This window comes from Montipora foliosa, chromosome 8, assembly GCF_036669935.1.
Source record: "Montipora foliosa isolate CH-2021 chromosome 8, ASM3666993v2, whole genome shotgun sequence".
Classification (NCBI taxonomy): domain Eukaryota; kingdom Metazoa; phylum Cnidaria; class Anthozoa; order Scleractinia; family Acroporidae; genus Montipora; species Montipora foliosa.
The window spans coordinates 43278091-43301553 of record NC_090876.1 but is presented as its reverse complement, the minus strand read 5'-3'; the positions used below and the strand labels follow the sequence as shown (position 1 = coordinate 43301553).

General features: G+C 39.2%; 2 protein-coding genes across 2 annotated transcripts in view; one reads left to right on the top strand and one right to left on the bottom strand.

Moving 5' to 3' along the window:
• Positions 1 to 11582: 11582 nt before the first annotated feature.
• Positions 11583 to 12215, top strand: LOC137968845 (uncharacterized). The gene has a single exon (XM_068815318.1). It carries the CDS (start codon positions 11583 to 11585, stop codon positions 12213 to 12215), a length of 633 nt encoding a protein of 210 aa, XP_068671419.1.
• A 4799-nt stretch (positions 12216 to 17014) lies between these two features.
• The window catches only part of LOC137968844 (uncharacterized), a 9061-nt gene continuing 2612 nt past the window's right edge, over positions 17015 to 23463 (bottom strand). Inside the window, exons 3-5 of the mRNA XM_068815317.1 lie at positions 22759 to 22868; positions 18995 to 19114; positions 17015 to 17047 (exon numbers count right to left, since the gene is read on the bottom strand). Of these exons, the coding sequence (XP_068671418.1) occupies positions 17015 to 17047; positions 18995 to 19114; positions 22759 to 22868 (263 nt within the window). The remainder of the gene's footprint in view (positions 17048 to 18994; positions 19115 to 22758; positions 22869 to 23463) is intronic.

The following is a 23463-nucleotide window of genomic DNA, read 5'->3' as shown; positions in this document are numbered from 1 at the left end:
ATTCTTTTACACGCAGTTGAAATCTCATGATCAGGCTCTTTTATCTCACTCGGACAGATGATCTCACGTAACAGCATGTACAGAATGGGGGGGGGGGGGGGGGACAATTTTCCTTGCGGTCTCCAAGGATATTTCCTTGACATCAAGTGGACGCAATTTGATTCCATTGCTCTTCCTGATCTCCTCTCTTATGCGGCCTGCAACACTCCTTATCTGCTGGTAGTCAGCTGATTCGTAATTCCCAGAATTAGAGGCTGTGGTCTTCATCTTGCTCGCTGCTGCTTCGTTTATAAGATCATGAATACACAAAGCACTAGAGTAGACAATTTCTGATTTGCACTTGTTGGCTTGTTGGAAAAATTCAATGTCACACCCGAAGTTCTCTTCAAGCGTTCTTTCAAGCGATGCTTAGTGTAGCTTGCACCATCAACTCCACGTTCTTTCAAAATATCTTGATACTTTAGCAAAAGACTTGACATGTCGTATGCTTTACCTTCTTCAAGGATGCAGTGACCAATACTTTGTGCAAGCTCTTTGAAAGCGGCTTCATGCACAGACACGCCATCATCAAACCCTTGATGCTTTAAGTTGGATTTGCTCACGTAAGAGGAAAGACAATCTTTGTGACATTTGGCTTCGGCGGCATTTAATCGTTATTTACACTAAGGAGACAGTGCAACATTCGCTCATCGCCTTTTACCTCGGCGGCTTTCCTGATTCTTTCACTGGCTTCAAAAGTGCAGACATTGTACATCGCTGCTACTTTTTTGTGTGTCTTATTACGGCAAAACAAACATTTTGACCAATCAGTGGGGTTAACACTTAAACGGGATGTTCTTGATTGAACTTTCTTTCCTTTGCTGCCTGAGACCTCTTCATCAGTATGATGTTGAGCTGCAGTAGCGTAGCGGATATTCTGCTCGCTTGTGTAGCTAGAGTAACAAGACGAGTGCCAGTATACATCTTGTTTGGCAAGATCATCTACCTCTCCTGAAAGCCTACTATAAACTTCATCCCTACGGCGCTTTGCAGCACTAACAAAAGTTTCGATAGCCTTGCCTTTCCTGAGATTCTCACCATGAATGTCCTGGCAGATAATACATTTCTGTGATGGTAATGTCTCTTCTATCCTTTTTCGTTTTATTCCCGGCAGGAAATCCTCGTTATCCTCTCTTTGACTAACCATATGAGCTAACATGAAAAGCAAAAATTAAACACGTATTTGCAAGGGTTTACTTCATTTGCTTTTTAAGCACTCGAACTATGCTCATTCCAACAACAAAAGACTCGAACTCCTACCGGTCTCATATTTCTCAGAGATTGGTCACATCCTACACTGTTAACAACGCAATGAGAATGTCTTTTGTCCTTTCTAACAAGTTTAAGCAACCAAAGAACCGTAGAATACTCTGAATACCAAATTAAAAGAACTACACGGTGCAATTTTTCTTAAAACTTACCATCGCTATAATATCTTGCTAATTAGCAAAAAGCATTCCACCGTATTCATACTTATTACCTTAACGATATGTTTCAAAATGCTTTAAACCATAACATACTCCAGTTATAATAATAAAGTCTGGTTTTGTCAAAAAAAGTGACGAGAAAAAATATCATTTCGGTACAAAAAATGGAAAATTATTAGAATACTGCCGGCAAAATTAGCTTATAAGTGGCTTTAACAAGATAGAAATTGCTTGTTTGAGATACAAAAGAAGAAATATATGAATAAACTTTCCAGATACTTGCAGACCACATCAAGGCATGGGCGCGGCCATATTGGATTTCGTCAGCCTCGATTTCATCACAATACATGGAATCGAGGCTCTTAAGTATGGTTTTATCAAAAGAGAATATCTCTTGCGGTTTAAAAGCTAATTTTAAAATTGTCGTTGAGGATAAGCACATTTTTTTTCTTTAAAATGAAAAAATACACTATTTAACCGCGTTTATTGAAAAGGAGAAATGGCAGCAAAAACAAAGTGAAATACGTACATTGGAATTTTGGCTCACCAGAAACGGTTTGTTTGCCCTGTTTCAAGGCACAATTCAAAAGCCTGGGTTAATACCAGACAATTTCTAGGGTTCTGTCTGATGCATTCAATCTTGCAGCATTAATTAAGTCTTTACAGTCTTTAATTACTTAATTACTTACTTACTTAACTACAATTGACTGGGATGCCTGTGGTGTCTCGCGGAACCCAAAATCTAAGCAGGAAGCGTAGTAAGGAGAAATGAAGTTTTTTTCTTGCCCAAAAGATACATTAAGTTGCAGGTGAATTTGAATTTAATGACCTTAACACTCTGTAAAGTGTGCCGTACCAGGAAAAAAGTAAAGAGAACTGTCTACCAGTGATACAACGCCTGTTTTATTTGTCTTGTGTCATGTGGTAGGTCACGTGACCTACGTTATCACCACAGCGGTATTTCTTGTATCCTCAGATAACGTTAACACAAACTTTAGAGTCATGCCGGGACACTTTTAGTAAAAAAATCGCCAGAAAATGCCCATCAGCTTGTTAACCTCGCTTTCATGTGAGATTTACAGTGACGTCAGAAAACACCCCCTTAACTCAAAACCTATACCGCAAATCGACCCTACAAACTACCTGGCGTTATTCAGGGGGTGTTGTTCTATCAAAATCCGTTATCAGACCTTTTCTGTGGTGATGGGAGAGCGAAACCCCTTTTTTCCGGTCTCAGCTCCAGGACTAGGAAGGTTCTGCAGAAAAAGGTGAGCTAATCTATCAGTATCCACACTCTATCCAGCCTTTACTGATGTCTGCTCAACCATCACTAATTACGGAAATATGTCAAGAAAGTATTAATGTGTCTTTTGGTTGCTTTTTTTAACCTCTTTCCTCTTTTGTCTTCATGCATATTTGCATGGTTTATCTTTATTCATAATGTCATCTTCATTGCTCGGTGACCTCGTGCATGACCTGGCTTCAGTCTGCATTATAAACCTTTCTAGTGTTGTTAGAAACTCTATAAGATGCTGTAAGAACAAAAACTATTGGGACATATCTCTTTGGATGTAATAATCGCTTCATGCAACACACCACCTCAAACATGATGCCGGAGCTCATGCCATAGATTACGCACGGTCATTTGGAAATACCGTTAAAGAAGGACTGAAGCGAACAACAATATGGTCTACCTACTATTTTACAAACAAGAAGTCATATAACCCCATTCAAACAAATTCGTCAAGATTTTAGGATATTCCCTTACTGCCACCACTGCCAGCTGTATCGATACGAGCGATGTGCATCACGATTTCATGAGAGAATGGGCAAGAAATAATGGGAAGACTGCCCAGCAAAGAACTGTTACACAGAAGACTACGAAATACGAGTCAGGCACACTTCTGTTGAACATGTATCAGACTGAAGAAAAATTTGGAGAGCAACTACCGTTTGATGGGGCGAGTGAGGAAAGGGAAAAAGCAATTGAAGGTGACAAGTATAGTGATGAAAGTGGTACTGACCCTGACAGTTATCTGAGTGATGATGAATTGACAAGACAAAACTTGTCGTTTTTGAGAACCACTCGCTCAGGACGCATGACGTATAACTGTTTTTATCTGTAGTGGCTCTGGATGAAATGCAATACATGCATCTCGAGATTGAGGTAGAAGTCGAAATGAGTGGAAGTAACTAAACTAGCCGAACTACAGTAGCGGATACTCATCCTACGCTCTACTACAAGGTTTTTTCAATTACCCAAGCCACAAAAGATCTAGACATCGACGAGAACATAGTCTGAAATTACCAAAGGATGGCCATGTGCAACTTTATCTACTGCAGCACATTTCAGTAATGTCAAGTAAAATGTTAAAATACATTTTTGTAATGATCGTGTTTGTATGTTTTGCGAAACGTGAATAGTATTTGTATTTTTTTTGTGAAACATGATTTAACCGTAGCATTTTTTTAGGTGAAACGTGATTCCTTGCCCTTTTCTGTGAACGTGAAGGTGTTTTTTTCATTTTTCGTGATGCGTGAAAAGGCCAATTACTTTTACGTGAAACTGTTTTCAAAAGAGGTGTAGGGGACCCTCAGGTATGCGTCTTGTTAAAGCTGTCAAAATGTGATAAAATCACCACCATAAGAACAGTAATGCACATGATGATTGGTTTAAGGTTACACCCCAGCCCCTTAACCAATCATGTCGATGTAAGCGCAGGAAACGACTGACATCACAATGTGATCTCTTTCTAGATACCCAAGGTGATTTGTACATCTCGATTTCTCTCGAAAAGAAATGTATCTTTGTTTAGGTTGTTCGAATCCAACGAATTACGTTTGTTTGAGCTGCAAGACGACTGCGCAAGCGAAGAAACTACTGGTTGGAAAGCAGGCCTTTGGGTTGGTTATTGCGCAAACTGTTCCAGGCGGCCAGTGCAAAGCCAAAACCCGAGGAACCAAAGAGGGAAATCACAGCAAAAGAAAATGTATGTCTTACGCTTGGCCAAAAAGTGGAAGTGATACGCACTTTTCAAAACCGTCAGGAAAGTACCAGGAAGCTGGCGAAAAGATTTGAAATTGGGAAGACGCAAATTAATCATCAAGATATTAAAGAAAAAAGAGAGCATTCTTGAAGCATGGTCTTTGAACAGTGCTACCAACTGAAAAAGATCAAACAATGAAAAATTGGAGAAAGGTATATGGACAGCGCGGCAATCAAACATTCCAGTTGATGGATCAATGTGAAGAAGTGCGGCTAAACGCTGAAAAGCTTGGTGAAACTTGGTTTAAAGTCACCGATTGTTGCCTTGCTAAATGGAAGTAGAGGCACAATGCAGCACAAACGATTGTTGTCAAGAAACACTCGAACGCTGAAGAGAGCGGGTCAAGGAATTGATAAGAGGTCTTGAACCAGCCGACATTTGGATTCAGGATGTGTTACTGCAGTACCGCAGTAATAAATTAAGTGTCTGCGGTTTCCGCCAATTAGCTAGGTAAACCGCTCCTGCGACCTGTATTCCCGCCATGTTGTTGTTGTTCTCTTTACCATTAAGCAGCACTAAGTTGTTATCTCAAGCTCTGGAATAAATGTTTTTTTTTTCTTTTTCTTTTTATCTTGCGAATAACAAGGACGTCTGGGTTTCTTGAAATTCCTTGGGACGCCAGGTATGCGTGCGAGTCTGCCACAATAACAACTTAGTGGAAATCAACATCATGCAGCTTCGTGTGGAGGATTACATTCTCAAAGTTGTGGTCTCTTGTTAAATATTTGGACCTTTGTGTCTTAGTCAAGACAGTTTCTAGATTGTTATCGTGGGATTGTTCGGTTATCAGGTGGTATTATTTTGTGTTTGGATCGCAACGTCTCGAATGTCAAGTGACATTTCCGAAAAATCCAAGTTGGATGAGTGTGCTGCAGGAGCGGTAAGTTCCGCTTCAAATGTTTACGTAGATGATGTTTACGAGAAGTCTTCGCCTTTAATTGTTGATCTGTCAAAAACCGCTGAAAACAAAGCATTTATTGAACATGAAAATGAAGAGCTTATGTCTGAAGTTCGTATCAGGAAACCGACCGAGAAAGTCAAAAAAGTCTCAGACGACCACGCTTGTAGGAACACTAAGGAAAACATCGTTGCTTCGAGGAAGCGGTTGTGAAATAAGCATTTGGAAACAAGAATTTAGTAAGGATCAAGTTCGGTGGAATGAATTTGGAGACACATATAGTGAAATCATAGAAATTGCTCAAGACCACGAGATGAGAAATGTGGAAGCTATCTGGGAGCAAGTCTGTCGTAAATGGTATGACCTTGGATTCTGGTTCTGTCAGTTCTAAGGGCTCTAAAAAGAGTAAACTAGCTAAAAAGGTAAAATCAAGTACGAGTGTAAACACTGTATTCTCTACAAGGGTAGACAACATGAAAAAGCCATTGAAATGGAAAAGATCAGAATCGAACAAAAACTTGAAGAACTCAAACTGAAGAGAGATATCCAGCTAAATAAAGCAAAATGAAGTGTGTGCAAAAAAAATTGAATTAGAGGAACAATCCTCATTTGTAGAAGATTTAGCTCATATTCCCTCTGAAAGTAAAGATGAGCAAGTGAGACAGTACTTGCAATCTCTGCCAGTGACTACAAATACTAGTGTGAGTAACACAACAGTCAATCCTCAAGCTTCCCAAGCACCAGTTCTGACTACAATATCCACACCTAAGTCTACAGCATGTGGTTTGCGAGCCTCAGTACCTTCATTCCTTACAGGAGCTGTAACACAGACTGTTTATGCCGGTCATTACCTTGAACATGAGCTTAGTTACCCTACTCAAAGAGAATTACCTAACTCTGAAACTATCTCTCCAGCAAGAAATGACTCCGTTACTACAAGGCCTTTCACTGGTCCCTCATCAATCATGCCAGCTGTCACTACACCTGTATACCAGTCTGTTCATTCCAGAGGTCAAGGACACTCCATCGGTTAAGGCTGGGAGCGGGTGCTTCCTCATTGGAAAGTTGCATGGACAAACTAACCGAAGCAAATTTGGAACAAAGTACTGTAAGCAGACAAGTGTTTGTCACGGGACACTTGCCTAAGCTTTCAATCTCTGTATTCAATGGTGACCCTCTACAATATCCTGTATGGAAAGTGTCTTTAATGCCCTAGTGGATTCCAGGTCACTTGAACCTGATATCAAGTTAAACCTTTTGAATCCGCATGTAGCAGGGAACCCAAAGCAAGTTGGAGAACATTGTCTTCGTTTTTTTTTTGTTTTTTGTTTTTTGTTTTTTCTTTTGACGCATAGCTTTTTATTATGATTCACACTACTTACAACACTGGTACATCTACTTACACAACTTACAAAAATTACACAATTAACAACCACTAAAATCCATTCTATTACCATCAAAACTATTTAACAATTGAATTGCGTACACACTACTTACAATACAATGCACTTACAATTACAGGTGCTACTTACAATAATACAATTGCAATACTTACTCTACAAAAACAATATGATTACTTTTTAAACTTGCAATACCAATTTATACACTACTTACAAAATAATACGATTACAGATGCTAAATATATTTATATTCTTACATTAAAAAACAATGAGCAACAAAAAAAAAAAGATACATGCATAAAAAATAAATAAATAACTTAATTAATTATATTGGAGTGAGTACCCATTTCTTTTCAAAGAAGTTGTTTTTGTTGATCTCTTTTTTCAGTTTCATATTTAATGTTTAGTTTCGATTGCAGTGCTTGAATTTTATGAAGTGTTTGGCTTCTTCTGCAGTCCCACAAAAATAATTTTCCAATTAATATGAAATAGTTTAATAAATTTGATAAAGGGCATTGTTTTGATAAAACTCCAAATAAAACGTTTTGCGCAGAAAGATGGACTGGCTGATTCGATAGAAGGTACCAGTACGATTCGAAATTAGTCCAGAACGTTTTGGAGTGAGGGCATTTATAGAAAAGGTGATATAAATTCTCAGGTTCATCATTACAAAAAGTACATGCATCATTAATTCTAAATCCAATTTTGCATAGTTTGCTGTTAGTGTAAAAAATAGAATTAATTACTTTGGTGTAGGGAGTAGCGAACATACGTAGACGAATTTTGGGATCAAAGAAGATTTAATTATTGTCACTTTACCGTAAATAGAGAGGCCCCTAGAGGACCAAATATTAATAAGTTTTTTAATACTATCTAGCCTTTCAATAAAGTTTTTTTCCTTTAATAGTTTCTGATCATATGTGAAATATACCCCCAAAGCTTTAATCGGGATTTTAGGCCACTTAATACCAAAATGTTCTTCTTTAGTTTCTTTCAATGATCCTATTCACATACCCTCAGTTTTTGAATAATTACTTTTAATACCGGAAATGCATCGAAACCGGTCCAGTAGTTCAAATAATACTTTGGCTGAGTTAGTATCTGCTAATATCGCTGTGGTGTCGTCTGCATACTGTAAAAGTTTCGTTTCTTGCTCATCTCCGATATAAATTCCTTTGATGTCCGAATTCTGTCTAATGGCGATAGCCAGTGTTTCCACTGCTATTACGAACAGATATGGAGACTACGGGTCTCCCTGCCGAACTCCTCGTTCCAGCGTAAAGAAATTTGATGTCCTGCCCTTATTCAAGATACAGCTTTGTATATTTTTGTAGAATACTTTAACCCAATGAAGGAAATCTGAACCAAATTGAATGCCTCTAAGCATTTAAAAAGAAATTCCCATTCAACACAATCGAATGCCTTTTGAAAATCAATAAATAACATTAAACCGGGAATGTTTTCTTTCACTGTAAAGTCCATAACATCATAAATAGATCATATAGTTTCGCCTATAAACCGATCTTTTACATATCCTGTCTGATTAGGATGAATAATATCCGGCAAGACATTTTTAATTCTCGATGCAATTGCTTTCGTCATTATTTTGGTGTCTACATTAACGAGGGAGATTGGACACCAATTTTCTAAAAGTGAACGATCTTTCCCTTTCTTTTCAATTAGTGTAATGATTGCTTGTTTTTGAGAGCTAGACATCTCACCTTTTTCAAAGGTTCATCAATGCAGTTTATAAAGCTATCGCTAATTACTGACCAAAATGTCTTATAAAATTCAATAGGAATGCCGTCATTACCAGGAGTTTTATTATTGTCAAAACTATCTAGGAGACGAAAACATTCTTCTGCTGAAATATTGCCTTCACAAATTTTTTTCTGGTCTTCAGAAAGTGCGGGTATATTTAAATCGTTTAGGAGAGAATCAATTTTAAATGCAAGATCTGGATCAGTAGTACTGCTTTTATACAAGTTTTTGTAGAACCTTTCTTGCTCCTTTAATATACAAAATGGATCTGTTTTTATTACTCCGCTTATGTGAAGTTTTCTTATATGCTTTTTTATATGATTTCTTTTTTGGAAGTTTAAAAACTATTTTGTGCTCTTTTCCCCATGCTCATGCCAACGAGCACGTGCACGTATAATTATTCCTTTAGTTTTTTCTCTTTATATAAAGAACATTGTCTTCTGATTGGAACAGAAGATGCATACCAGAAGGCCAGATCTGTGTTGCAGGAGAGGTATGGAAATTGCAATGTTGTGAATACAACTTCCATTAACCAGCTTGAGAAATGGCCCAAGATAAATTCCAAGGGATGCTTCAGGCCTGAGAGAGTTTTCAGACCTATTGGATAAGGTTTTAGCAGCAAGGGAAACTATTTCAGGACTTTCCATCTTAGACTATCCAAATGAAAACGTGATGAAGTTGTTAGCCAAACTACCCTACCGTATCTGGATGTCAAGTGGAGAAATGTAATTAAACAATGGAGGCACGCTAATGGTGAAGCCAGTTATCCTTCCTTTCTCAAGTTTGCCGAATTTGTCAGAGAGGCAGCAGAAAGAGCAAATATCCCGGAACTTGAAGGCATGATCAGACCAACCACTTCAAAACCTGTAAGAAATCAGAAACGGAAGTATGAGAAGGACATAGCTAGTTCTCTGCCTACATCTGGCAAGAGTGGTGTCAACCATGACCCGAACCCTAAAGAGCCAAACAAGCAAAAGCGCTCTGGTCCGACTGACTCAAGCAAATGTCTGTTCTGCGGTCAAAGACATAAGTTAGACGACTGTGAAGATTTCTACAAGAAGCCATTAAGCGAAAGGAGAGACCTTTTCTTTCGTGAACGTCTATGTATGGGCTGTGCAATCAGTAAAAGTCATCAAGTGAAAGATTGCAAAGAAAGGTTTAAGTGTAAAACGTGCTCAGGGATGCACCCCACCTGCCTTCATAAGGAACAATCACAAGTCGATGGCGTTGTTTCCGATTGTGTGAGTGTATGTATGCTTCCTGACCAAGGAGATGGATTTGATCATACCTTGATTGTACCAGTATGGGTCAAGCCAGTGGGTCAGCCAGAGAAATAAATCTTGCAGTATGCAGTCCTTGACGACCATTCAAATGTTAGTTTTGTGTCCCAGACTTTGTGCGAACGGTTCAATCTGGAAGGTCCATCAACCGAACTCCTGTTGACGACAATGCAAGAGCAGAACGCAAGGGTAAAAACCAGCCATATCTCTGGATTGGAAGTTCTAGATTACCGCAGAGAATGTGTTGTGAAGATGCCAGTGGCCTTCAGCCGAAAAGTTGTTTCAGCCAATCGGTCAGAGATCCCAAAGCCTGGAGTTGCTACAGAATGGGAAAATCTGAAGAACGTTGCCGACAGATTAACACCATACCATCCGGACGCAGAGATCTCTATCTCGATTGGTAACAACTGTCCAAAGGCTATCCGACAGAGACAAATAGTTGCTGGTGGAGATGATTAGCCGTATGCTCTGAGAACTGCACTTGGTTGGGGTGTGATCGAAAGAGTCTGTAAGTCAAGTAACAGAGAAGATAGAGAAGAAGGTGTGTGCAATAGATTCCAAGTGTCAGAAATTCCAAGCGGCTTTGCATTCTCTACAAAGGCTAAAGAGATCATTGACCCAGAGAAAGCTCTTCGTGTGTTGGAAACTGACTTTGCTGAGACAGGTGACAAGAAGAAACCCTATTCCGTGGAAGATGAGAGATTTCTGAAGATCCGAGAGAATGGTGTGAAGAAGCAATCTCATGGACGGTACGAAATGCCACTTCCCTTGAGACCTGACAACGCGTGTCTTTCCAACAACTGTCAGCTTGCTGTAAAAAGATGGAACCAACTGAATGCAAGACTAAAAAAAAATCCAAAGTTCTTTGCAGACTACCAGACCCTTATGAAGAACCTAACTTAACAATGTGCAGAAAGAGTCCCTGATGATCGTTTTTAAGTACAAGATGCCAAAGTTAACTATGTTCCTCATGCAGGAGTCTACCATCTCAAAAACCAGGACAGATACGCGTAGTATTTGATTGTTTAGCGCAGTACAATGGTGTCAGCCTCAATGACTACCTGCTGCAAGGTCCTGATTTTATGAATGATCTGTTGGGGATCCTGTGTCGTTTTCGCCAGGAAAGTGTTGCCTTCATGACGGACATAAAGAGTATGTTCCATCCGTTTGCGGTCTCGGAATAACACAGAGACCTATTGCGTTTCTTTAGGTGGCTGAACGGAGACCCGTCGAAGAAAGTAACCGAGTACCGTATGAAAGCTCATCTGTTCGGCGCCAGCAGTTCCCAAGGTTGTGCGCACTATGGGCTCAGACGAGCAGCAGATGATGCTAAAGAAGAATTCGGTGCCGATGCAGCTACATTCATAAGCAAGAATTTCTATGTCGATGATGGGCTTAAATCTGTGCCAACCATTTCTGAGGCCATACATCTGATTAAAGCCAGCCAGTCAAGGCATCTGTGAAAAAGCCTGTCTCAGATTGCACAAGATAGTCTCGAACAAGAAGAAAGTTCTTGAAGCTATTCCAGCAGAAGATCATGCGAAGGGTATCAAGGAACTGAACTTAGCTGTAGATACACTAGCGTCAAAAGCGACAGCTTCCGGTTCCGTATCGAGCTTCGCGATCGCCCTTTAACCAGAAGAGGGGTGCTATCAGTTGTCGGCTCTATTTATGATCCCAATGGATACTTAGCTCCTGTAACGCTCAAAGGAAAGGAAATTCTCCAGCAAATGTGCAAGGATAAGTTATGGAGTACTTTTTACGTGTATGGGATCGGGAGTGTTCATTTGGAGACTGCCAACTCACTTGACAGTTCGTCATTTATCAATGCACTAAGTCGTTTTATGAATCGCAGAGGCGCAGTGATACAACTGAGGTGCGACCAAGGAACCAACTTCATTGGTGCGCGAAACGAGCTCAAAACAGCATTATCCGAGAAAATTCAAGACCACGTCCAAGAGTACTTGTTGAGTAATAAATGTGAGTGGATCTCATTCAAGTCCAATGCACCACACTGTAGTCACATGGGAGGTCCGTGGGAACGTTTAATTTGCACGGTGCGCAACGCTCTTGAACCTCTCCTAATGATAGTTGGAAACCAACTCGATGATGAAACTTTGCGAACATTTCTGACGGAGGTGGAGTGTATCGTGGAGTCAAGGCCTCTCAGTGTTGACTACCTGTCTGACGCAGAAGCCCCCGAGCCATTAACGCCTAACCACCTTCTAACTATGAAACCCAAACGAGTGTTACCGCCTCCAGAAGAGTTTCAAAGACCTGACGTGTACTGTCGTATAAGGTGGAGAAGAGTGCAGTTTTGTGCTAATGAATTCTGGCTGAGATGGCGTGAAGAATATCTTTAAATGTTACAAGTTAGACACAAATGGGTTCGGCCAAAGAAAAACATCACCGTTGGTGACATAGTGATCTATAAAGAAAACGAAGCAGCGAGAAGGAAGTGAGCAGTCAGAAAAATAGTAGAAGTGTACCCAAGTGAAGACGGTTTTGTCGGAAAGATAAAGTTACTGACGGCAAATGGAAATTTAGACGAACATGGGAAGTGCCAAGGTCCGCCTTCGTATCTGAACAGACCTATCCACAAACTCGTTCAACTGGTGACTGCAGACGAAGTGAAAGGCGATGATGATGTTCGCCAGGAGACCAAAAAAGGCCCCATCGAGGAGCCAGCAAAGAATACTTAGCGCTTACATAAGGAACATTGACAAACTTTGCTTTTGTGAGCACTTGATTTTATTCAACGTTTGAACAGATCTTTACAGTATCTTTTGGGCTCGAGCTTAGTTTTTGTTCTAATTACATGCAAGTTCAAAGCTTTCATATTTTGCAACTGTAAAGACAGTTGGGGAGCCATGTTACTGCAGTACCGCAGTTTCCGCCAATTAGCTAGGTAACTGCTCCTGCGAGCTGTGTTCCCGCCATGTTGTTGTTGTTCACTTCACATGAGTGATGTGTTCTATGTCGTTAAGCGGCACTAAGTTGTTATCTCAAGCTCTGGAATAAATATATACATATTTTTTATCTCGCTAATAACAACGGCGCCTGGACTTCAGTTGAAACTCCTCGGGACGCGAGGTGTGCGTACGAGGCAGTCACAGGATGAGACTGGTACAATGTGGAATGCGCTACCTGAGAATTCCTTTGCAGAAAGGCGCAAGCGCTGCAGAGGTGGGAAAAATGCCAAGCAAGGAATCACAGAAGCCTTTTTTGTTAATACCGCTGGTGGAAAAGAAACCCCTATCCTAACTGGCAGTAGTGAAAACCGCTGTTTCGGAAAATTGGCCGGATATCTCTGGTCCTTGTGGGGCTCATTATTTCTGTAATGACAAGGCGTGGATGAGGTCAGACATTATGATAAACGTCCTGACCAAATTAAACAACAAGCTTAAGCACACTTACCGACAGGACAATGCGCCCAGCCATCCCTCTTCAATCAAAGGTATGTTCTCGAATATCAAAATTGAATTTCATCCAAAGAACACCACCTCACGATCACGCACACAACCCCTAGATGCTGGCATCATAAAAACATGGAAGGTGCATTATCGACGGAAGCTTTTGCGATACTTTGCCAGTGAAATTGATGATCACGCGAACCCGAAATAAAACCAGCGGAAAAAAAAATGTGTTTATCTTGAAATTTTGCTCGGTGACCTATCTTGATTTTTTGCATTCACGTATCAAATAAAAAAGGTGGGGTAAAGTTTTCTAGAAAAATTTTCTGTAAACTATGAAACGTCTTTTTTCGATGTATCTTAAATTCTACTCGATAACTTTTTGTCAGACTCCCTAAGAATTTAAAGAATTTAGGGAAATTTCCAACAAAGAAATAAAACCGGTAGGTCACCGACTTTGTTTTCAGATAAGTTTCATAATTCGAAATTTAGAGGGCTTTTTTGTGGACCTGGCGTGTTGCCATGGTAACCGATATGACGTCACAAGTGCCCTTAAAGTATTATCTAACAATAGAGTTGTAAAGATTTTTGTAGTTGGCCTACACTATGAAATATCCTTCTTTGGCATCTTTCATCGTTTCACAAACACCGAAAAACCCTTTCGAACCTCCTTAAACTAGGTGAGCGATTCATCCCTAATCCGATTATAGACAGCCAATGAATCTTAATAACGGAGTTATGAAAGCAAAATGTACACAATGTCACACAACGTATGAAAGCTATCGACAACCTTACAGAGCTTGCATTTCCAGCGTGGTGCTCAAAGTCACTTTCATGGTTAAGCCTCAAGCTGGATCTTTCCTCGTGCGGTTCCACTGCTCCCACTCCAAAGTGAATTTAGGTGTTTATTATTTTTTTGTTTATTTTACAGAGCCAGACAAACACTATAGCAGAAGACTGCGATGTGGTTGTAGACCTGGCCCCAAGACTGAATTTTACGAAGTTAAGTGTGTTTGACTGCGTAATCATGTCTCCAGTCGGTGTGTCTCAGAGTGTTCTTGATGCTTTCTCAAGAAAGGGAGCATGTCTTATACAAAGAGGATTTGTTCACCACAAAAAAAATAATAATAATAATAAAAATAGTGCACAAGGTCAGGAACATTTAACACAAAAATGTTAACTGTCTTAAGGGGGGTGTCACTTAACTACAGAAAAACAATGGGTGTTAAGGAAGCTTTCTATTCAAAGAGCCTTAGAGGTTGCATGGTTGGTTCTTTGAAGTAACTCTTTTAATGGTAATCTGACATCATTTCAATTGGAAGGCGCATGCACAACTAGTCCCAGTCCCCTGTCGTGTGTTTTAATGAAAAAAGATAAAAGCTTGAGAGATTTGAGATGTCTAATTGTAAGCCAAGGTCTACACCTTCAGAACAGAGCTTGAGTTTGATGGTGAAACCCCTGTGGATCCTAGACGATACCGTGAGGCAGTGTGTAGTTTGGTGTATGCTATGACATGCACCAGACCAGACATATGCTGGGTTGTTACTAAGTTGTTACAATTCCTGGTTGCTGTCATGAAGGGACACTGGATAGCTTTAAAACATGTGTTGCGATACTTGAAGGGGACTCTTGATTTTGAATTGTGCTATGGAAAGTGTGATGATGGTCTTAAACTGACAGGTTACAGTGATGCTGATTGGGCGTCATCTACAGATGACAGACTAAGTATCAGTGGGTACTGTTTCAGTTTGAACAGAGCCGGTCCTCTTATTTCTTGGAAATCAAGGAAACAACCAACAGTGGCTCTATCATCATGTGAAGCTGAGTATATTGCTATGGCAGCAGCAGTCCGAAGGTATGTACCTCACTCAAATGATAAAGGACATTGGTGAGGTAAGCGGCCCTGTCTCGATTTTTAAGGACAACTAAGGAACAATCGCCTTGTCCAAGAACCCAGTCAATCAACGGAGGTCGAAACATATTGATGTTCGATACCATTTCATTCGCAGGACGCAGAATGCAGGCAAGATAATCATTAAGTATTATCCTACTGCCGATATGGTAGCTGAAGTCATGACCAAACCAGTTACTAAATTTAAGTTGCAAAAGTTTAGAAATTATATATTTGGTTACTTAAGACATATTAAGTGTACAAGTAATATGCAAGCATATGCCTGACGATAACAGATTAATTCATCATTATAGAAGCCTAGAATTCACCCCATTAATTTATTTCATGTTTAATTAAAGATCTTACGATATTAAGCGTTGGCAACCGTGCGTGCGTCCATTTTAACTGCACACACGTCTTCTGAAAGTCGGAAATAAAAAGAGTCACATTTTTTGATATGATGATGACCCATTTATATGAACTCGAGGAAAAGCGTTAAAATTAACTTAATGGATTGGAAAAAAATCCTATTTGTTAATACCTGTAACTTTCCATACTTTCATTTTAAAATGCTGTAACTGGCAACCAGCCAGGTGGCTCAAAGCATGGTTAGCGCGAACCAGCGTTAAATGCCATGGAAACCTATAGGTTTTGTTACCTCTTAACCAACGGTTAGCGCTAACCAGGTTTTAAGCAATTGGCCCCTGGACAGATTTTTTTCAATTTTAATTAATATCATTTTTCGTCTCTAGGATGACAAATCCTGCGAACAATTAGGGCTGTATTGAATTCTTTTTTTCGCTCCAATGATGGTAGACGGTGTACAATATTAACGTTATTCTCAATTGTCTATCGCAATACCTTTTGCCTTCATTTCAAGGAATGTGAGCTTCGTATAGTGTTTTCAGTCTAGAATTCGCCGCTAGCTGATGCACCTGCTTAAATACCTGACTTCACTTGTTGTATTTTATACCTTTAAAAACCTATTAAAAATTAAACCTAACATTTCGTGGACATATCAGGCTTTTTATACACTTTTATGTATTCGGTGTTTGCAACCGTTGCATCGAGACATGAGAAAGGATTATAAGAACAGAGTTTTGTGCCTCATCCGACATGGCGACGATGGCCTAAGGACCGCAACGCTCCTGTTTTAGTCCGTAACCTTAGAAGTCACGCTCGTGCTAAATGCAAAATTAGTGCACGGAATGCAATGCCGGTACGTTTCTTTATTCCCACAAAATCTAGCAAGAGTCATTCGAAAAATGGAAAACACCTTAAACTGCTGGGTTATGAGCCCCTGTTATATAAAGCAAATTTAAAAATTTATTCAAAATTCATGAGCCTAACATCCTATCAATGTCGTCACGTGCATGAACGTTATATCCTGACAAAACAATCCATCTTCGTTCGTATTCTTTATATAAAGAATACTAATGAGGCATAGCTTGTTTTTTTGGTATGCTAATATTACCCTCTCAAAATTCAAACCATTTTTCAGAGTCAACTGAGAGGGACACGCTTTTTGTGGAATGTTTTTTTTAAAGTCGTTTTAAAAAAATTAGCAGCGTGGTTTTATCGGGTCTTAAAACCCAAATGAAAGACTGATGCTCGTTTTTTAAACATTGCTAGGGCCCGTTTCATGCGGGTTTCAAACGTCGAACATCAGATTTTTTTTTTTCACTTGCATTACATTCGGCACATGTAAAGTTCGACGTTTGAAACGGGCCTAAAGCTTTTCTTCCGTTAACAGGAGCTATATGTAGGTGTTCGGAAGCAACTCCCAAAACGGTTAAACTCTGCATTAAAAGAGTTAGGTTGTACAAAATTAGGACGCTCTTAGAAAATAAAGATACATTTATTCATTTTCCTTTCGTCGTTCAGGCTCTTTCTAAAAATTATTACAAAATTATATGCAATCAATTAGTATTAAAGGAGACACGGCCTCCAACTTGAAACCAACGACAAACCATATAAATTCTAATTACTCTGAAACAAAGAACTGGCCGCGGAGTTGTTCATAGTGTATAGAAATTTTCCGCATACTCGCTTAGAATGATATTCCATCTAAAGTAAAGCATATCGTAAAAATTTCCATGCCAGGTTCTATTTCACATTGACATATTATTTCCCTGAAAATTCTTCTATCTGCTCCTGCTTTCTTCATTGCAAGTGTTCGCTTGCAAGACACAAATCTGATCAGATTTCATTCTCATTAATCAGGAATCGACTTAAAGACTTTAAGACCGGTCTGATTCAGATTTGCATTTCATGTAAAACTTGCATTGACCAAGGCAGAAGGTTCTGCTGAAACATGTCTGCAGCACTGAAAATCGTTATTTTACACTCAAAATTTATTTTTTCTCCTGCTCTCTATACCTATTTTCGATGAACTTTTTTTTTTTTAATATATACAACCTTAAGGTGGCCTACTAACGTTTTCCGAAGAAAAAGATCAAGATTTTCAATTCTGTGAAACAAAAGCGACAGGATGTCTCTTCTGAAGTGTTAGTTACCTCACAAATGAATGCAAATGAGTGGAAAATGCTAAATATAGTGACTGAGGTTCTGGAGGGGGGACTGGAATCGTAGCCGCAGAGCAGGGTTAAAATTTTGGGAATAAGTAAACAATACGAAACCGTCAACATTGAAAAAAAAGATCTATCAGACATTTTTCAGTTATTATCAAAATAACAAAATCGACGTTTTTGCCATATGCGGAAAAAATGTCTAATAGATTTAACTATTTATTTCTATGCATGATTATTTCTCTCGATATGGAAATCCTGAAGTTTTAAGATGGGTTCGTACGGCTAGTATTTGAGAAAAATGCTCTATGAAATGTCTAATTTCCAGACCGCCCTCCAGGAGCTCAGACACTGTATTTAGCATTTTTCCCTGGTTTCCATTTATTTGTTAGGTAAAATTACATTTTACATCAATTGCAGTGACACTTCAGAAAAGACATCCCGATGCTTTAATTTCACAGATTTCAAAATCTTGATCTTTTTTTTTTGGAAAACTTCAGTAAGCCAGCTTATTTAACTGTACTGTTCCCCGTCAGCAAACGTCTCCTTTTTCTTGAGTTCGGAAGCTGGAGTGACGAGTACGAGAAAAGAGACTTCTGACGTCTACAGTCTTCAACGGCACTGGTCAAAACGCATGCCCCTTGATGTGGTTGCCGACTGTGACATGAACCCACTGTGTCTCGCCCAATCCTTTACAGTAATTCCGCTGTGAGCCCAATCCATACCATACTCCATGTAAGGTATCACGAGAAGATTCGGCCGCTAAATATTCGCCGCGCATGATTAACACAGTGAGTTTCGATTCATTGCAGAAGTCCCTTTTCCCACACTCGTCAGCCCAGAAAACGCAAAAAACAGACCTCTGCTAACAGGGAAGATTGCTCATCTAATTACGTCTAAAATTTACGCTTTGTGTGATTTTTATCAAAATTATTTGGAACCAAGAAAGCTGATAAAATTAAATTTACAGAGATTTCTTCCTCTCAACCAAAAGTTCATAGTCAACATTGAAATGATTAAAGATTTATGTGGAGAACTTTTTTTCGTGATGTTCTGTGAATCGCTTCTATTTGCATGTCCTTTTACTGCAATGCTTATTTTCTTAGCTTTAAAATGAGGTATTGCTTTCTCCATAACTTTGAATACTTTTTTGACCAAAAAAAAATTATATATATATCTCTTTTAGGGGGTTGGCGGTTTATGTCCGGTTAATATTCCGGGATAGCAATAAAGAGGGTTGTTGGGTTCGTAGCAGGTTGTTTAGCATTGATTTTTTTGAGTGTTAGGGTATTGCTCTTACATGAACATACAAGCATCATTTTTGTACTATTGTGTTTGAAGGAGAACAATAATTCGTCATTATCATATTTTTGTGACAAAAGAAACGGAAAGACCATGCCAGTGTCATGGCACGAGCGGCCTTGCAGAGGCTGTAAATAAAAAAGAAAAAGAATTGCAGTCAGATTGAAGATCTCAATTTACATCTTAACAAGAACTCTTTGTGGAGCAGGGATAGCAAACCCGCTTATGAGGGTGTTTATCCGAGTGTTTAGGACCGCTCTCCATTCAACATATTTCCGCTGTAATTTGCGGCAAATGTTACGAGCTGTTTTTGCAACAAGCCGTTCTCAAGCTACTGTGCGTTTTGTTATCAGGGAGCTTAAAGCACTAGACGTTTTGTCAACAAGGACGGCGACTGGAAGTGATTTTACAAAGAAAGTGACGTCACAAGTCACAGACATCAAGTCACAAACCTCAAAGCTGGCTATTTGGCGTCTGTGGCGAAAAACAAAAACTCGAGAAGAAAAGTTCATCTTAGGTAGAATAACTCTGTTTTTGTCTTGATGCTGGACAATCAACTTTCTAATTCCTATTATTTATGAAAGAAACTCTTCTTTGTCAAAGGTCTATTTATATTGTATGTGGTGACGCGAGGGATCTGAAGAGGAAATCGAAGCGTCCCAAAAACCCATCAAATCACTCAGGACAACGCAGAAAATAGTAGGTGAGTGAACTTTATTTATCTGGCTGTCCATAAAATGAATTTTCGAAAAGAAACATCACGATTTGAAGTTTTTAGGGAACATTTTCCTCGATCAGTTGAATCGGCCATTACAACCATCTCAAAATAACGTGAAGTCACGCGCTCTCGCATCCTTTGGGTTCTCTTCCTGTGGTTCTACCCCCTGATGAAAAACAGCGCTGCAGACGGCGAGACTCATCTTGCCAAAAAACCTAGAGTAAGTCTGTTTTGAAAAATATTTGTTTTCCTTGATATATCGTTTTGTACGTGCTTCTGTTTGTTTTCTATGGTCTTAAATTTTAATGCGCTGGCAACGCTAAGACGTTTCCAAAACGACCATGTTAAATTTTGAAAAAAATTAATGACCGTCAAATTTAATTTCTTTTTTGGAACCCTTCATTTTTATTTGTCATTTGCTTTCCTTTACAGAAATGTACCAAAATGGATTGGACAAATCAGCTAACACTGGCAGATCTAAACTTTGCTTTACATTCAGAATCATTTCAGGATTATCGATCGTAACTGGATTAAGAATTTCTAGCCGTGTTCTCTTCCAATAAAACAATAAGTTCATCCTCTGAAATCAATCTTTGATCGTAGCTCTAAAAAAGCATATCCCATATCTTTCTTAAAGAAGTTTTGATTCAGTATTGGAAAGCAGACAAAGAATAAAACCTGCTCTACAATTAAGTAGCGATGCCGTAAAATTCCTGACGCGACATGCTTAATACAAACAAGTCAAGTCACAGACGCCAGTCTCGACCCAGTCTCGCCTCGGCTGATTGGCGTCCGTGTTGACCAAAACGTGTCGTGCTAAAGCCCCCTATTAGCGGAGCTCCGTGCGCCGAAGGCACGCGCGCGACACACCATGGTTAAGAAAATATGGTAAGCTATCGATGCGGGAAATTGTGGTTTTAGCTACTGCGTCACCATGCGACCGTCCGTCCGTCGGTACGTCCACGTCTCCATGTATGCCAAATGTGACCAGTATCACGTGACCAAATCGCTGGCTCAACTTTAGAGCTCGGAGTAAAATGGCCGCCTCAGTGAAGGGCTATTTGTGGTTCGTTTGTGGAAACATAATTGCTTTTTATAGAATGTTCAAAATGATTTTTCACTGAAAAACCTTTGCTAAAGGATGGGCAAAAATATCAGAGAAACAATTTCAAGCAATTTTAGAACGGCAGCAGGAAAATAACAGTGGAATTGAGGTAAGTGATGAAGATAAACAATTGGCGTTCAAGCCACTATTTTGAGCTCATGTTTATTTTAAGTCCACGAACTACTTCGTGGCCGTCTGTTTCGCGTCGGAAATCGCGCTAGATCGTCAAATTAACCTCGAAACTTTATATTTTGGACTTCTATTTGGTTTTAAAAAGTTTTGAATGATCTATTTGCATATTATTTTGCCCATCGAAGTCTGAAGCGTAATTTATTACACCAAACACAATCCCTTTTTGTCGTCATGGACAAACAACAAGTGTCGACACATATCATTTTAAAAAAAAATTCTAAAAAGAATTCACGGATTCTTCTTTTCTTTTAGCCAAATTTGGTTGAAATATTGGTGAACTAAATTTTAAAAACTTCTTGTCAACTTTTTGTATTAGAACAATATTTTTGCAAATTTTTGTACTTACGGTTATTACTCTGAAAAGTCCTTGGTTTTTATACTGATTTTTTTCTTTTTTGCTAAAAAGCTTATTTTATAACATATATAATGAGATATTCTAAGCCACATTGCTATAAACAATTAATTCCAGAAAAATTAATTAGATTCATAGGTTTTTGAGGAACCATGTTTTCAAATCGACGCAAATGAGATAAATAACCCGGGACCTGCGCTTTTAGGCTTGGCTAAATCTATTTAGTAAAATCCAACTAGTGGTCTATTATCAATGCTGCGTTCTGATTGGTTAGCTACTAGTAGGCTATTTGTTATAGCCTGTTATAGCCCACTAGTAGCGAAAAGCGCCGGCTTTGAAAACCAAAACAACAGTTAAAGTTTAGCTTTAACTAGCGAAAGATGTTCTGTCTCGATATTTTTTGACCAACTGGTTGGATTTTACTAAAACAGTTATTCCTCTCGCCCTCATGGCCTCTGCTATTGACTCAGAGCCCATTCGGGCTCAAGGAATAATTGTTAAATATTATACCATGTGTGCACCAATTAAGGGAGATTCACTCAAGTTTGTTGTGATCTCGTTACATTTTTCGTCATAGTACGGCGAAATTTTGATGTGCGACCGAACGGGTGAATGCCAAGCGCCCGAGGATGTAACAAGTGTTTAGCTTGAATAAAACGTTTGGAAAGAGAACAAAGAATTTGGCGCCTTGTCCTCAAAGTCTTTAAAAAACTGATGATATATTTGATGTTGCTTTTTAAAGATATACTACAAAGAAAAGTATTTCAATAAAATAAGTGCGCAGGTTTTGCCTTCAGTTTTTTTAGTTGTCCTTTCCTTAACTAACAAGTTCTTTAACATGCAAAGAGAAAAGGCGCATTGGCGGATCTCGCAATATTTTGAGGGGGGTGAATTGCAAGAATCGAAGAATATACTCTGACAAAATTTCAGATAGTTTAGGCTGCTATTTTGACTTTGTTTATGTTTTTCATTAATTTTCACGTCAGGTAAACAGTATCTTATCCAGCAGAAATAAAATTACCATAAAAAGCAGATAAATAGAAAAAAAAAAAAAAAGAAAGAAACCCAAATGGGGGGTGACTAGCCACCCTATTCAAACCCTCCCTCCCCCCCCCCCCACCCCCACCGGTCTGAAAAAAAGTCTCCCTAACATATTATGGAAATTATGGAAACGTACGTTCACAAGAGGCTCCACACCATGCCTCTCAGTTCCTGCTTTTGAGCTTTCTTCCTTTCTCAACAGTTTCCTTATCAAACTGTTTGACGCACTTTCATGCTCACTCAAGTGTGTTCTAAAGTCCTGATCCGGCTCGAAAGGGACGGTCTCAAATAGTTTATGCACGTTCCGTTCGTTTGTTCGTTCGTTCACCCGGTCTGAACACAGGAAACAACTGACTTTACTCACCTGGAAAATCACTTGATCCGAGTCACTGACAGTCAGAATATGACCGTTGAAGGATTCAATGCACACTTGGCGTTCACCATTCTCGGAGTTTCGGGAGAAAAGAGAAAGTCCTTGTTGGGGTAAAAAAAGGAAAAGAATCATCATTTACCGACAGTTTCATGATCAGACTCAGTTAGGGAACAGAGAACAGTCAGGCAACAGGGATAGCGCTGTGTAACGATCATTCGCCTTTCAACAATGTGACACGGGATCGGTTCCCAGACTTGGTGTCACATAAAAGGTTGATTTTAATTTGTTGGTTCTTCCGATGGCCCAGGATGGTCACAGTCCAGTTTTAATTTCTCACAGTCCAATTTTAATTTTATTCACAGTCCAGTTTTAATTTTGTGAGTCGTCACCAGTTCTCTCACACGTCACAGGTCACAAGTCATTGTTTTACCAATACAGGAAGTATCCCAAATATTCATAAAAGCTAACCTTAGGCCTAAGGTTAGCTTTTAAAACTGGACTGTGAATGAAATTAAAACTGGACTGTGACCCTCCCCCTTCTCTACTCTGCTCTGAGAGATTTTTGTTTTGGTACTCCATTTTGCCCGGTCCTCAAAAACCAACCTATGTTTAAATATAAATTGATTTGATTTGATTTATACGCCAGCACTAAAACAAACTTGACACTTATTATTATCATTATTATTATTATTATTA

What these genes read in the sequence shown, in the direction of transcription:
- LOC137968845 (XM_068815318.1), top strand. Translation starts at nt 11,583, where the DNA reads ATGTGCAAGGATAAGTTATGGAGTACTTTTTACGTGTATGGGATCGGG.